Source organism: Vanessa cardui, chromosome Z (assembly GCF_905220365.1).
Source record: "Vanessa cardui chromosome Z, ilVanCard2.1, whole genome shotgun sequence".
Taxonomy (NCBI): domain Eukaryota; kingdom Metazoa; phylum Arthropoda; class Insecta; order Lepidoptera; family Nymphalidae; genus Vanessa; species Vanessa cardui.
In genome coordinates, this window is record NC_061154.1 from 5,728,304 (window position 1) to 5,744,118 (window position 15,815).

General features: G+C 28.8%; 2 protein-coding genes across 12 annotated transcripts in view; one reads left to right on the plus strand and one right to left on the minus strand.

Moving 5' to 3' along the window:
* The window catches only part of LOC124542885 (protein phosphatase 1 regulatory subunit 12A), a 44,300-nt gene extending 36,245 nt beyond the window's left edge, over positions 1-8,055 (minus strand). For all 8 annotated transcript variants that reach the window (XM_047120777.1, XM_047120783.1, XM_047120781.1 and 5 more), the window contains exon 1: positions 7,421-8,055. In XM_047120777.1, the coding sequence (XP_046976733.1) occupies positions 7,421-7,663 (243 nt within the window). In that variant the 5' untranslated portion in view covers positions 7,664-8,055. The remainder of the gene's footprint in view (positions 1-7,420) is intronic.
* A 1,619-nt stretch (positions 8,056-9,674) lies between these two features.
* LOC124543124 (disco-interacting protein 2) overlaps positions 9,675-15,815 on the plus strand; it is a 63,863-nt gene continuing 57,722 nt past the window's right edge. For 2 of the 4 annotated variants that reach the window (XM_047121185.1, XM_047121187.1), the window contains exon 1: positions 9,675-9,908. In XM_047121185.1, coding sequence (XP_046977141.1) covers positions 9,824-9,908 — 85 coding nt within the window. In that variant the 5' untranslated portion in view covers positions 9,675-9,823. The remainder of the gene's footprint in view (positions 9,909-15,815) is intronic. The other 2 variants (XM_047121188.1, XM_047121189.1) reach the window with 1 other exon arrangement.

Below are 15,815 nucleotides of genomic sequence, written 5' to 3' on the forward strand. Positions count from 1 at the left end.
TAGTTATTATTTGTTTAATAACTATTTTGATTTAATTTAGCATAATCGTCTAAAAATCAAATTTATCTGTCCCATGTACGTATATATTAATAAGGCAAAATCAATCCGCTTTATAAATAGGGCACACACGGTGTTCCAGATGCGGTTCTGTGTTCACACACGGAACAGGAATATAAAAATAATGTAACAAAGTATAAAACGATCAATAGATCAATAGTTAAAGTTCAATATAACAAGAAAATAATCAGTATTAAATAGATTGTAGTATATTGACAGTATTCTATATATTACGTATACTATTCTCAAATACTTTTGACTTGTTCCTGTTTCTAAGACCTCACAACGGCGTAGCCAATAATACTATAGTTTGAAGACATGAGGTCATGATGCCGCATTTACGGTTTTAAGACGAGTGCCAAAAAAACGTTCCAATACCGTAAAAATAAATCTTTCAACCTTATTACAGTAGGATTACAATATTTCTTTTTTTAAATATTTTACATACCTCTGTGAAGAATAATGCGCTTCATTGAAAAAAATGCACAGAGTAAAATATATATTGCGTAATTGTATGAGTTTCAGTTTAATATTAATTTTATATGTTTGTGTCATAAATGTACCAGATATTTATAGTAGTTTTTGAATTTGAAATAAGAATCAATTGATATAACATAAATATTTAAAAAATATCTTATCAAAATTTTTATACACCTGATTTTCATTTTGGTTAATCATAACAAGTGTTATTTCTTTAAATCAAAATATATATATTTTTACTTCATCACAAAAAAATAGAATTTATAAGCCAACAACACAAATTTTGATCTAAAATATTTCCAAATAAAATCGTAACTCACATGTCTCCAATTTTTATTGTATCTCTCAATTGTGACATACTTATATAAACGAATAAATAAATATACCATATAAAATCAATGCTCTAGGCTCATTTTTCAATTTCTTTAATAGAAAATTACATCCCGACAAGGTATGGCGCGTCGCCTATATATTTGGATTTTAATCGTCATCGTACCTTTATTTAATTATTAATTCACGACATTTTGGAATTTCTCGTGGTCACATGAAAAACTATATATTGTACAAATTTAAATATACAACGAAATTAAATATACAACGAAAATACATCCCTAAAGTCTAGCACATATGTCAATGATGTTAGAAAATAATCTGTTATACGGTGCATGTAAGATAAACGTATCTTATTTAGTTATTTGGAGAGCAGCAGTCGCTTGTATATGTGTTGGTCCAGTTTCGTATCGTATTCCAGCACATTATATGCGAACTAGTGATGCAATCATATTCAACGTATATCGAATACGAATACAGAACTCTGCAAATGGATACACGCATTATTATCGAGACTCAAATATATCCAATGCTTCACACCGGGAACTACTTGTAGCAAATGCACAAGTCTATAAATATTATTAAATCATAGACGTGATCAGTCAACCAAGTTTACGTTCTAAGAAAATTTATATTAAATGAGTATTTAATGTCTTATAATTTTAAAATCAGATCCCTTAATATATTATGATCATTAAGTGATACGATGTTTCTGTTTTTCCAACGTCTACTACGAAATCACCCAACAATTAACTGTATCTCACTAAACATGCAACATTGCTCTTACCCAACATACATTTATGTACATATATACATTTATGTTTATCGAGTTAGTAAACCAATAATTACATACTCTTAATATTTCTGAAGTAAATGAATATTGCAACATAGCACTTCAGAAATATTCGTTGCTTATAGTAAATAAAATCTTAGTAAAATTGATCAAATTGACGATTTAAAGTACATTAACATATATGTATAAAGCTTCAATTTAAAATTGTATTTAGGGACTATGATGACATGAACAGTGCGGTTTGTTAGTGTTAACTTAACGACCGATGCCCAAAGTTTTTCAGACAGTTAATTAATTACTAAATTCAATTCGTGTCAAGCCACGTACATACCGGCTTTGCGTAGTTCGTTAATTGCACTTTACACGAAGTAATTTGTGAGATCAATTACTATATATTTTACTAGTTTACTCCCATGGCTACGCCCGCGTATGAATTCGAGCATTTTTCCGGGATAAAAAGTAACATAATCTCTGTGGCAATTTAAAAAAACTGAGTAAATTTAGCGTGATTGAATAACAACCTTCACTCCATAAATCTTTCGCATTTATAATATTAGTAAAATAATATGGGTTAAAATACTATAACTCCTATAAACCATTGCCCCAAAGTTTTGTTCAACTCGTTATTAAAATTTTTGATGGTCCTACTGTTCCGATTTATGTCAGATGTTTTACACAGAAAATATAGGCCACAGATAGTGAGCAACATCAATGGGTAAAAGCAAAAATGTATTTTTTAAAATATAGAAAATAAATACTAATGAAAGCTATCTTAATTTTATTGATTTAAAAATAACTTTGACTGTATATAATTTGATGTAAAATGTGAAAATTATCGAAAACCAAAGCTAAAATAAAACTAAAAGTCTTTTATTGAATTGGACAAAGGCAATATTGCAACAAACTAAAGATCATTGTTGAGTATTCAATCGATCAATAAGGACGTCTTCAACTGTTACTTGGTCCGCTGCTAGATGTCAGGTTATTCGACGAACAATCTGGGGTCATATTAATTACGTCTATTAAGACTTGTTAATTCTTTCCTGTGGCCAGTGACTGCTTATTTAGCTTATCTTTAAAGCAATTTTGGTTCGTTAAAATAACTTTGGATTTTCGTTTCACATTTCTTTGGCGAAAAATATATAAATACAATTCTGTTAATATGAAAATAATATTTTTTGTGTTGTAACAAACTCTTAGTCACTAATTTTATTTGACCGGATATTTTTTTGAATGAAGTTTGTTGCAAGATTTAAACTAAGAGATTGACATGTGGATTATTATTGCTATTATAAATATATATCACGTAAAATTATTTTATTCAAACAGACGTTCACAAAACTTTTATTTTTTATAGACAAAAGAATACTAAGCTTTATAACACAGACTAATAAAATGTAAGGCCAAAAATGTATTGACCTCAATACGTTTTAAGTTATAACGTATAGCATGTTTGTAATTATCACGAGTACTATGATAAAGACTACGTTTTTTCTACACGTCTAGAGCAGGTTCTCATTAATACCTGGCGAAATAAAAAAGCTTTGTATATTAACGTCAAGCTTATTAATAGGCAGACATATTATATAGATATAAATATAATAGACATGTAAGTAAATGTTACACCTACATGTGACTCTTTTACGATATAGACGAACACTAGAAACAGAACCATAACTCGTTATAACGAAGTATGTTATAATAATTACGGTTACAGAGTAAACAAATTGTATTCAATTCAATTAATAAGTAATCCTTACCGGGAAAACTTGTTGACGTAACACTTTGACATTCATGCAAATGTTACCATAATTACCACATACAGAGTAATGAAATTGAACCCAACGTTTATTTAACATACATACTTTAACTATTTATAAATATAGGTATGTATATAAATCTATTAAATTTATACAATAATCTAATAATGTTTATAGTTCGCTTCATACGATGGTAACTAATAAAATACATATATACAAGTAACAGTGTAACATAAATTTATATTACAACCTTTAAAATTTAGCAATTGAAAAAATAATTAATCGTTCCCTCATTCCGTTCGTAATGAATTACGTAGAGATGGAATACGGCAGAAACGTGTTCTACTATACGGATAATCGTGGACACTGTCAGCTTCTAATTCTGGACTGCTGACGTTTAGTGGTCGGTCGAAACAATCGAAAGTTATTCCGAGTGCTAAGCTCAACACACGTGACATGCAGTACCGCATTCTCGGCGAAACATTGATTGGCGGAAGTCATTTTAATATTACAACCTTCCAAAAACTTATCCTTAACCATCACATTTCACGAGAGCCGCTGCCAAAACGTAACGCATTGCATTGAGACATATTTCATTCAACATTATACTAAGCTTACATACATATAACGTCGAGTCGTTGTTTTTTTGTAGAACAAAAAAGAACGCCAAATAATTCTTGTTTGTTCTGTCTAAATTTTAACTAGTTCTTCATACTTAATAACATAGGGATCGACTGTTTTTCGTTGATTAAATTAAAATGTTTTATTTAAAAATTTAGGGTTGGTAATTCAGATTCTTATTTAGGAGATAAAATGGTAAACTTCTTGGAGTGGAAGTAATGAATTTAAAAGTAGTGATAGCGAAGGCACATCAAGCTAATGATAAATCCTGAGCTTAAAATTAGTTTAAGTAAATCCTTACATTACTGTGGTATGGTTTTGATTCCATATCATTATCAGAATATTTCAGAAGAATGATGAAAGAAATATTCAAAACTACATAAACACACACAGATATACTATCAAAATTTTATTACTTTTTTCTAACATTTATTTTTAATGTTGTATAAAAGGGAAGTAAAAGTGGTTTGTGCATTCTGTATCCAGTAACTCTTGAACAAATTACTATGATGATACTTGCACACAGTTGTTTATCAAGTACTCGAGAAAAATAAAGATAATATGCTAAAGTGCATATTAAATACATATACAAATGATATGGCATGGCTTTTTATTGGAAATATGAAACCAAATCTAGAAGTTGTTCAATCATTTATATGTTACTGGTTAAATATATACCTACTATGTTTATTCATTTATATATAATCTCAAAATCTTTGTAAACAATATAAGAGATTGTATAGAAAGTAATAACAGTAATTGTTATCATTGCATATAGCACTAATGAAATAAAATCAGAATGAGGAAACATTACCATTACCATGTAAATTCCTGTGTAAGCTGTTTTGGTTGGATAAGCAAACAACTTTAGATTAAAATAGATTAACAATTATAATTGCAACTACCTCTTACTAATAAAAATAAAAATGGAATTATAAGGAGCCCTTCTATTTGTTTAAACTAAACAAAGTTGGTAGTGAAAAATGTACTCAAGACTTGTATTCATTGGCATAAATTAACTAATTTAATTAGTATATTATTGGTTCTGTCAGTAAGTAGTATAAAAGTTATGTATCTGCCAAATCTGCCATCTGCCAAACTATTAGTAATACATCAGATAAACATTTTTAAATCCATAAATATTTATCCTTAAATTAAAGCTATATGTATTCATAGTTTCCTTATATGAATATACATGATTTTGTGTAGTTGTTTGCTTTTAATCTATATTCTTTTTTTTTATGAGATAGTTGGCAAATGAGCAGGAGGCACGCCTGATGGAAAGTGACTACCACCGCCCATGGACATCTACAACACCAGGGGGCTTGCAAGTTTGTTGCTGGCCTCTATTCTATTAGTAATATTTAAGTAATAAAAATGTAAGTAAAAGAGGTTACACTCTGTTTAGAAAATGAGATTTAAAGTCATTAAGCCTCATTTCTGAAAAGAATCATTGCTCACATGACAACATGTTTATTTCATATAAGAATCTTGTTGCACATAACCTTTATTTCTATGAAAATACTATCAACAAATTTTGTTTGGAGAAAATAAATGGAAGCAGTAAGACCGCTGTTGCCACACTTGTTACACCATCTTTAACTTGAAAGAAAACTTGCATACAATAATGCTTATTTATTCCACAGCATACATTTGTGATTGTGAATATTGTAATTAACATCAACAAGTAATGTTATTGACAAATAATTAAAATAAACATTGCAATGTATAAAAACATTAAAAATGTTATGTAGCAAATGACAAGTTAATAAACTGTGCATATGTTGTTTGAAGAAAAGATGATGATTCTTCTTTAATAACTCGGGCCTTAAAGACCATCTAAAATTTTTCCTTTTTTTTCAATTCAATTTGAAGATATCATAATTTTGTTATAAATAGTGTATCAATATGAATTTTGGTGTCAAGTAAAATAAAGTTTGTATGGAATTAGGTATACTTTCATATTTATAAATGTATTATAAAAAACAATATGTTAAGCATCTTCTTAAGGAAAATTTTCTCAGTATAGTTTGTGATGATCTGTGTTAATGCTTATGAATAAAAAGTAGAGCATGCAATTATAAATGCCATGAGTCTATTTTCATAATATTAACACAAACTTTTCTCTCACACACTAGTAGTAGTTGTTCTACCCCGCTGAGTGGTTACCCACATCAAAACAAGATTATTTCTCATTTTTATAAAGATTTCTCTCTGAACATCAAATATAGAGATAGGGACGAGGATAAAAGAAATCTTAGAACATCTAGGCTAGCCTAACTAAACATACAACAAACACCAGAAGTTTGATAGCAGAATAGGTTTCAGTCAAGACAATTTTTTGTTTGTTAAATATAACATAGAACATTTTGAGTTTATAAATTAAAAAAAAACTATTATTAAAAAAAAACAATACACACTATAATGTTTCCACACAAAAACATATCAGTGCTAAAAGCGAGGGGTTTGAGTATAAAATACTAATTTGATTCATTAATAAAGAGCCTTATGGCATACAAAACATATGTAACATATGCCTATATACATTTTTTAACAATCACATATTGTATAAAAACGAACAAAAATAAAATCAATTTATATCTTATCAGACCACATTTTTTGATTAACTTAATAAATATGAAAGTGGATGAGTGTTACTTAATCATAATGAAATGATTGAGATGATTCAAATAAATGATATGAGTCGATAAACTCTGAGTAGATGTGATGTATCTGACATCTTTTAAGCCTGAATATTGAGTAAAATAACTGCTTTAGACTAAAACAGATCTAAATAAGAATTATATCTTATCTACAATATTAATAGTCTGTCAAATCATATCTGTAACACTGAATATAATAATAGCTAACAGGATAAACTAGCTAGTTAGCTTGCAAGAATCAATTATAAAAAATGGTAGTAATTGCTGGAATCAACATATTTACTATTACTACATATTATACAAAAATGTACTTGGACTCTTTACTGTTAAATATCAATTTATAAAAGGATTTAATGAAAGTATTCAATATGATATTAGAAAGTTTTACTGTAACTGTAATTTATGAATCAATAAAACAAATTTAAGAAATTTTGTACAAAGATAACTTATGCATGACATGGCTAATAGGCTGAAAGCTAGTTCTTTCTATGGTGGACTAAATAGTGCACTTTTCACTCCTTTAGTGTATCATAATTATTCATAAACAATCTCATAAAAGTGCATATGTCATATACATATCTTACAACTAATTTACAAATGTTCATCTGTTAATTCATTAACAGACCAAAGGTCTTAGAATAAAATTGGTCATGATAAAGAAGCCAGTACCTTTATATTCGAAGCATTTATTTGTAAGATAAAAAAAATCTACTGACCTGATGAAGAGCCGTCAGACCGTCCACGTTCGCGGTGTTTATATCAGCGCCCATTTTTAATAATTTCTGCACTTCGTCCTTGTCTCCAGCGGTACATGCCGCCAAAAACACGATGCCCGATGAAAACTGTATCCTCGATGCCCTTTTCGGCATCGATGACTGTTTATTAGTATCGGATTCCTCCCATCTTTTCAACTGTTCGGCTCTCTTAAACAGAGCTGACGACGTTCTCGGATCCGTCATTTTAAATACCCTCAATACACTTGACACTCAATATGGTCCCGATGTACACTTTTTACGTTGCATAGATTATGTTTTTATTACATACAGTACACAAACGCCGAGTCCATAACTTAATTGCCAAAAAAGGAAACATGAAAGAAGAAACGGTCTAGGGAGATTGATATTTTTACAGCTTTCATGCGATCATTGTTTGAAACACTTGTTGAGTTTTTCGCTTTATGCACCCATCTAAAGACACTTTGAACATGACATAACCAATAAGCTACACTTTTAGCGTGGCAGCCATTACGAGAATAAATTTAGAGCCAACAACCTTCTAACTAAAAGTAAAAAGAAAACTAGGATGAGAATGACGGGAAGAAGAAAACACCTAGCGTCACCTAGCGGATGATTTTCCAGGAACCAATGTTACCACTTATCAAATCAAATTTTGTCTATGACATTTTAAATGTGAACGTTGAAAACAAACTTACTTTTAGGCTAAATAGATATTAACAAAAATGGGATTCCACAGGTAATGGGGAAAACTAGAAAGAGTCAATTAAAACACCAAGAAAGGAAGGGAACATTTTTATTTTAAATTAGTTTAATAATACATTACTTTTTTAGCTATGTATTTTTTAAAATATTCGACGCATAAAATTCACGCAGCTTAATTTACGATGTAATCAGCTTGTTTTGAAAATTATCATCAAGCTATTTCAATATTGTTTGAGCAGTTTTATTAACGTAATGCTTATAAATTTTTAGGACGCAAGGTTAGACTTGCGTACAGACCTGGTATGTTATTGATATGAAATTTCACATCATTAGCTCCGGTTTGATGAATACTATTAATCCAGTTTTGTGAATGATAGTTTCAGTCACGAATATAATTTCTTAGGAAATGAAAAAAAAAAGTAAAAATTTGCTTCTCTAATACAAATGTTTTCATATTTACATCTTGTCAAAATTTAGTATCTTCATAAGGCATGATATGACATCATAAGTGTAAGTGCGAAATCCAAAAATCCTTGGTCTAGCGGCTAGATATAAAACTGCAGATGCCTATTTTCAGATAATTTCAGATTTTATGTTCAAGTTCCAGTTCCGGCCCATAAAAACTATTAGATTTTGTAACGAAATAATCTTATTAACCAGTAGATAAGCGAAAGTTTGGAAGTTAGAAGCGTGTACACTCCGTGCCTCGAACATCACGTAAAACTGTCGGCCCTGCAGCAGACCTTCAATAGGTCATTTCGGATTTGATGCAAGTGAAGGAATTGAGAATAAATTTGTGTTGTCACCGAAATAGATCAGGAAGACGCCTTCATCAGTATAATTTAGTAAAGATATAGATTTATATTGTTTTAACATTAAAGTTAATAAAATAAAAAATCTAATACTTAAGAAACATGTTTTCTCTGTTATATGCAATAAATAAATCAGGAGTGTGTTTTATTGTTTTGGTTACATTATTCATGTTCCTTAGTATAGTTTTTATGTCAGAAGGTTACGATTATGAGTTTTTTTGAGATTTCGAGAATTTCACGGATTTGTTAAAAACAATTAATTATGTGAAATTATTAATAATTAAATATACTTTAGGATTCGAAGAGTTCTGTAAATTTGTTAAACATAATATTTTAATAATTTTATAGTAACATCAGAGTAATTATTTTAGTATATTCGGAGTTTATATGAAATTGGTTCAGATACATATGTATTTATTTTACTAAATACGTTAAATGGTTTGGTAGTATCTGTATTGTACATTTAAGTTATAAATTTTAGTAAGTAACAGATTATACATTGAAAATAGTTTTCTAAGCTTGGCAACATTTTTACCTATAATCTTGTGTTATAATTTAAATGGTTATATGTATACCATTACATTTTTTACTTTTAAATAAAAACTATTTGATATATACATTTGTAAATAAAATTTATACTTATTGTTTATGGGAATTAATTTATTTTATTTGGTATTGAGAACTAACTTGCGATTTTTTTACAAAAGCGACATCTGGTGTTATTCTTTGTCACATCTGACTCAGTTTAGTAGTTTTGCTGGTGCTGGACAGAGAATATTCAAAATTCAAGATGGCCAGATGTCACGATGGTGTCTTAGACTTTTGTCGTTAACTTTATTTGTTTTATGTGAAAAAGTGCTTTTTCACTATGGCTGACTTAAGTGTTGATATATCAAAGTTGCCGGACGAGATAAGAGATAAGTTAGCAGAGTTGGACTTGGAGTTATCGGAAGGTAAGAGTGTAGCAAGTCTGCGAATCTCAGATCGATAATTTGTTAATTTTGAGTTGTTGTGGGTCTAACTTAAACTTAAGTTTAAAAAAAAAGTTGTATTAAAATTAAACATTTTTAATGTTCAAACCTACTCGGACTCAACTCTACTTTTTACTGACGTAATCGTTGACAGCTGATATAATATTTTCGGATAAATATTGGGAGCCCAAAGATGCCGAACCGTATTCTGGGTATTGCTCACATTGAAGTTAATAACATTTAATTATTTCACGCTTTGTCACACATGATCTCACAAGGAATGCATTACTCTCGTCTGTAATGTTTTTTTTTATTCAATAAGACGCTCAACACCGAAGCAACTTCGTAATTGCAAAGTACAACTTTGTTTGACGCTTGTATGCACACGACTTCGACATAGAATCCGTACTTGTGCTAATGATGTATATATCTTTATTTTTCTTTTGTCTCAGATCCTTCCTTATATTAAATATCTAACACTGCATAAATAGATTTTTTGAATTCAACATGTGAATATTTATTTGTTTGAATTATTAGAACTACTGTAAATAAAATAAAGATACCAAATGCATTTTTATTTCATGCCATTTAAAAAATATTGAAAACCAATGAATTATTAGGACACAATCCAATTGAATATCAATTTAGTTATTTTGTTAAAGTGTTATCTGTAATGTTAACAATATTCATTTAAATTGACCCATATATATGAATTTTTATGTACTTAACATCAAACTAACTGTATATACCAATCATGAAAATTGTTATAATTACTTATATTACTTAATAAAGGTAGTTTGACTTATTACAGTCACATATATAAATGTTAATATTCTTATAAATGATTGGAAGAAAATTTATTTAATGCATATATATTTGAATCAAAATTCATAAAAAAATCAATTCTTCAAATATAGATTGATTGTGAATCTCTCTGTAGCTTGTTGTAATATTGTATTGAGATTCATTAAAAATTTACTCAAGGATATTTAAAACAATGTTGTTACGCATCATAAGTAAAGCTGGCAGGCTTTTAAATGATAACTGAGACCAATTTTATTTTTGTAACGGAGAAGCTGCCTTTCTTGTTCACTGAAATGCTGTTTCGTTGAACAAAACAGTATTAAATATAATGTTATTATAGGAATATTTGTTTTAATTTTTCTTTGTCTGAGTATGCATTATGGAGATTCACGAAATAGAGTGAAATAGTTGATATTGAAGAAATAACACTTTATAATCAAGTTAATCAATTTTGATTTATCGAATTCTATATTTGTTCATTTGAAATACATTTGTAAGTAAAAGCAAGACAAAGATTTCAATTCTCAGTGTCTTCTACAACAGTCAAAAAATCCGAAATGATAACATAATTTTCATTTATTGTAATATCATAATAAAGAATTTAAATTTCAATTGATGTGATTAAAATAGCATAGAGTTTGCAATGCGATATACTAAGGCTGAGTGACTACTAATTGGGGTTGTGATAGGGTTACTATTTTCATTTAAATTACTTTTCCTTTCCATGTATGTAATTTGATCTATAAAAATGTTTACAAATATTCAAAATAAGACTCATGCAGAGTCAGAGAGCTTTCTTGTCATATCAAAGTAACAACAAAAAAAATACATTTATACTGCTGTATAATTATGCAAAGCGAATTTTCGATTAAATACAAAATGCTAGCAGAGATTGGCAAATGCGAATATTATTTTATAAATTTTCAAACTTTTTCTTGCATTTTTTATAAATTAAAGAAAAGAAAATGTTATTACATTTTTTATTTATATTATTTCTGTCTATGAATTGTCTATAATATAACTACTGATAATATTACAATTTGATTTTGAATGAACTAAAAATAGTAAAATAGAGTTACATGATATTTTACATTTACATTAAAAATATGTCAATATAATATGTTTCTTAATGAAAAAAAATGTTTTTCATCAAAAATAACAAAACTTGATTTCAAACACAAAATTAAAATCTAAGACACAACCATATAACTATATAAAGATGAATTTAAAAAAAGTTTTACATGTATTCTTTAGAAAAACTTTTCTTATTAAAGATATACTTTTACGGTTAATTATTCCAAGTAATAGGTGTAATTATTTTCATTTATTTTTTACCTACACTTTCATAACAATTAAAAGAAGACTACCGCATCTAGATAAAGTGTCTCAAGTATCCTATAATATTTAATAAGTATTTCTTGTATAAATATTTCGATAAATTAATTATCAAAGTGTATCAAAGATGACCCTAAAATAAATGTGTTTTTTTTATACGTAAGAAAATTAGCTGAGCGAATTTGAAGAAAAGCATTTAGCTTTTGGTGTTTTACCTAATTTAAAAAATGTTTTAACAAGTTAATAACTTACTGCCGAATACTTCACCAATAACAATACAATAACAAAACCGGCCACGTTTTTGTCCAAAAATATTTGCAAATTTTCATAATTTATTTCCTTTATATAGTCTGTTAACAATATTCGGTCATGGACAGACAAAAAACTATTGACAAGTTGATTTTAATATAATCTGTGTTTTAGAATGCACCTATATATACACCAGTTTGCTGTATATTACTATATTGTACTTTAATGCTATTTATTTTAATTAAGCAAATACCATTCCATTTGCTCAAGTTATAAAGTTTATATAAGTTTGAGAATGAGAGAGAATACGGAAAGTATTTTCGCTAAACAAATAGTTGGTTTGATCTTAGAAGTTTGCTAAACTTCGTTTATATATTTGTAAATAACTTACCATGCATTGTGTAGTGGTACATGACCCATTGCAAACCACCACACTATCAAGTCCTTGACGTACGTTCAGTGAACCGTACGCATAACTTTTTCATTCGTCAGCTAGGTTGTTTTGGCGCAATAATATTCCGTGTGGCGTTTAGGACCTTTTATATATTAGGCATGACGTATCAACACAAACTTGTTTGACGTCGTGACGTGGTGACTAATACTGGTAGAACTGTGCCCCAACTGCGTTTCCAAGTAATTCATTGTAATAAATGTTCAGACTAAAGTGAAAAAGTTAAAGGAAACAATTTATATTAATTATTTCTATCGTACAAATAACATTTATTAGTTCCATTGGAATTATTCAACTTAAAAAACGCTCAATTATATATCCAACTTTATTGCAGTAAATCTGTTCATCCTTTGTTTTTTTTTCATGTTTTTAAAAGAAAAATATTTAATCTTGTAATGCCGCTATATCTCATTGTTAATCTATAAGACTATGGTACAATTTGTGCGGTCATCAGAATGCCATTTTCTGAAATCTTCTATGTATTAAGCCTAGCCAATTGCAAATTAAATAATCGCCATCAAATCTAATAGAAAAAAAAAACTCAAAATGCTATTTATGTTTACGATTTAATATATGCTTAAGCTATTATTAAGGTTCGTAGTTGTACGGTACAAATTAAAATTTCATTAATTATGGACATAATCACCAACACCATTGTATGCCTGCGCACGCATCGCAAAGAGTTAAATGAAACTCCCACGTTGACAGTCTGTACTGTGTGGGATGAAATACAGACAAAAAACATTTCCCTTCCCGCTAAATAAAATATACCCAGAACATAGTCGAAGAATGATTCCATAAACGTAGTATAAGCGATAGATAGTAGTATATAAATAGTTTAAATTATCCTTATATTAAATAGGTTTTATTTACGTATTGTTCATTTAACTACTGACGTACACACTTTGTTCTTATTATTAGTGTTAGCAATCAATAATTATAACCCACAGTATTCATAAGCCTTATGCGGCTTAGAATCATATTTTTCACCTATCGAGGGAAATTTATAAGAAATGAGTTTTGAAAAATAACTTTCCAGTATGTGTACAAATCGAGTATGCCGTAATATAAATTGTAGTTTATTTGATATTGCATTTATTTTTCATTACATATATATATATATATATATATATATATATATATATATATATATATATATATATATATATATATATATATATATATATATATATATATATATATATTTTTTTTAATTTAAGTAAAAGAATTACTAAAAAAATACTTACTGTGTAATTTATTAATATTTTGTCAATACTCGCTTTTAAAATAGTCATATATTTAGTGAGTAAGGAAAGGAAAAGAGCTATCTTATTTAAATTTGATGACACAACTCTTTTACTTGGTAGGACTTTGTGTAGGTCTTTATCTCCCAACTTACCAATTATTCTACGTCCAAACAACAACAATGTCATTGCTATTTTCCTGTTTGAAGGGTGAGTAAGCCAGTGGAGGTATAGGCAAAATAAATATGTCATATTTATTGGACTTAGATTAAATTGTATTGACTTATTGTTTAGCTTTATCTTCGGGTAGTCTTTATGCCCGGCTGATTATATCTTTATATAATAACAGAAGGCAAAGGCGTCTTTTCAAATTAGTAAAGTTGGATAGCATTTAATCTGACATATTATGAAATTCTTGCACCTGTCTGTTTTACTTAACCGCTGAACACATGGTCTATTAAAGGCGAATTGAGCAGAAAAACTGAGTGCTATTTGCTCCAATTTCAACTACCAAAACCTTCGTTTAAGATCCTCCTGCTTTTTCAATTACAAAAAAAGCAAGAAATATTTTCTTATTAGAATCTTTTCAATGTAACGTCTTGCCGAGCGTTTCAAATACTATTTTTAATTACCACTCCCTATAGACATTGCCGCATTTTTTATAAATTAAACCTTGGAAACTAAGAAGTTGGATACCTCTTGTCTGTAATTAAACTGGTTCACTCTTCAAATCGGTACACAACAATAGTAGTGGTGCTTAGCGGTAGTATAATTAATACGTGGGCGGTACGTACCCAGCAGGCTATCACAAAGCGATGCCACCAAGTGCATGTGATCCTTTTATAAATAAGTTAATGGATGTACCTATCGTTATGTTCAACAGTATATACACATTCAATTATTTTCGTTATTATTTCTTATGCATGGAGTTATATAAAAAAAAATCATTCTCGGCTAATTAAAAACGGTCTATTCCCCTTTGTAAATTGTTTTAACAATTGAGCAATACAAACATAATGTGCAGGATTTACGATAAATTTATATTTTGTTGATTTATTCAAATTGTTTTGTGATCGTAAATGGACACTACTCCTTATGTCAATGCGCCGCCAACCATGGGATCTAAGATTTTAATGTGCCTTTGTAGTGCTAATGATCATTTTCTTTGGAAATTTTGTTTGTCAAAAGCAACGGTAATTTTTAAGTTTCAACAGATTGCAGAAATATTTTATTGCTGCATTTCTTTTACTCTTGTCCATATTATCAAATTGTGAGAAAGTCTATATGTCTTATGTACAATAGCCGGTTTTTTAAATGATGAACGAAGTCAAATTTACTCATTTATTTATATAGGTCACCTATCGCATGGTCAACCGTCATCGACCATTCAAATTAAAGTCGAACCAGCTGACTTTGATAAGCGTTTTAAAACGGGTACCCTAATTAATGGTTCAAAAGAAACGCTATGTTGTTTGCCGGGATAAAAATAAATCACTCCCAATCTCCGACCCATTAACAGTTTCCAAACAAAATAAGGCCGTAATGCGTTAATGACGGACAATCACAAATGCATTTAGTTATATTAGTATGTATTATAATATGTAGGAGCAATTCACGTCACATGTCATTATATATAATCTTAGTCCTTACAAAGTTTTCTGCATGATACTTTATTTGCCAACAAGTAACAAATAAAGTATCATGCCTTTTTAATAGTAAAAATAAATACTTCATATGTATATTTTTTAAGAAAATCTTTCGTATGGCGACAAAGCCATAAGTTTTGTTTTAGTTGTGGTCAAAAGT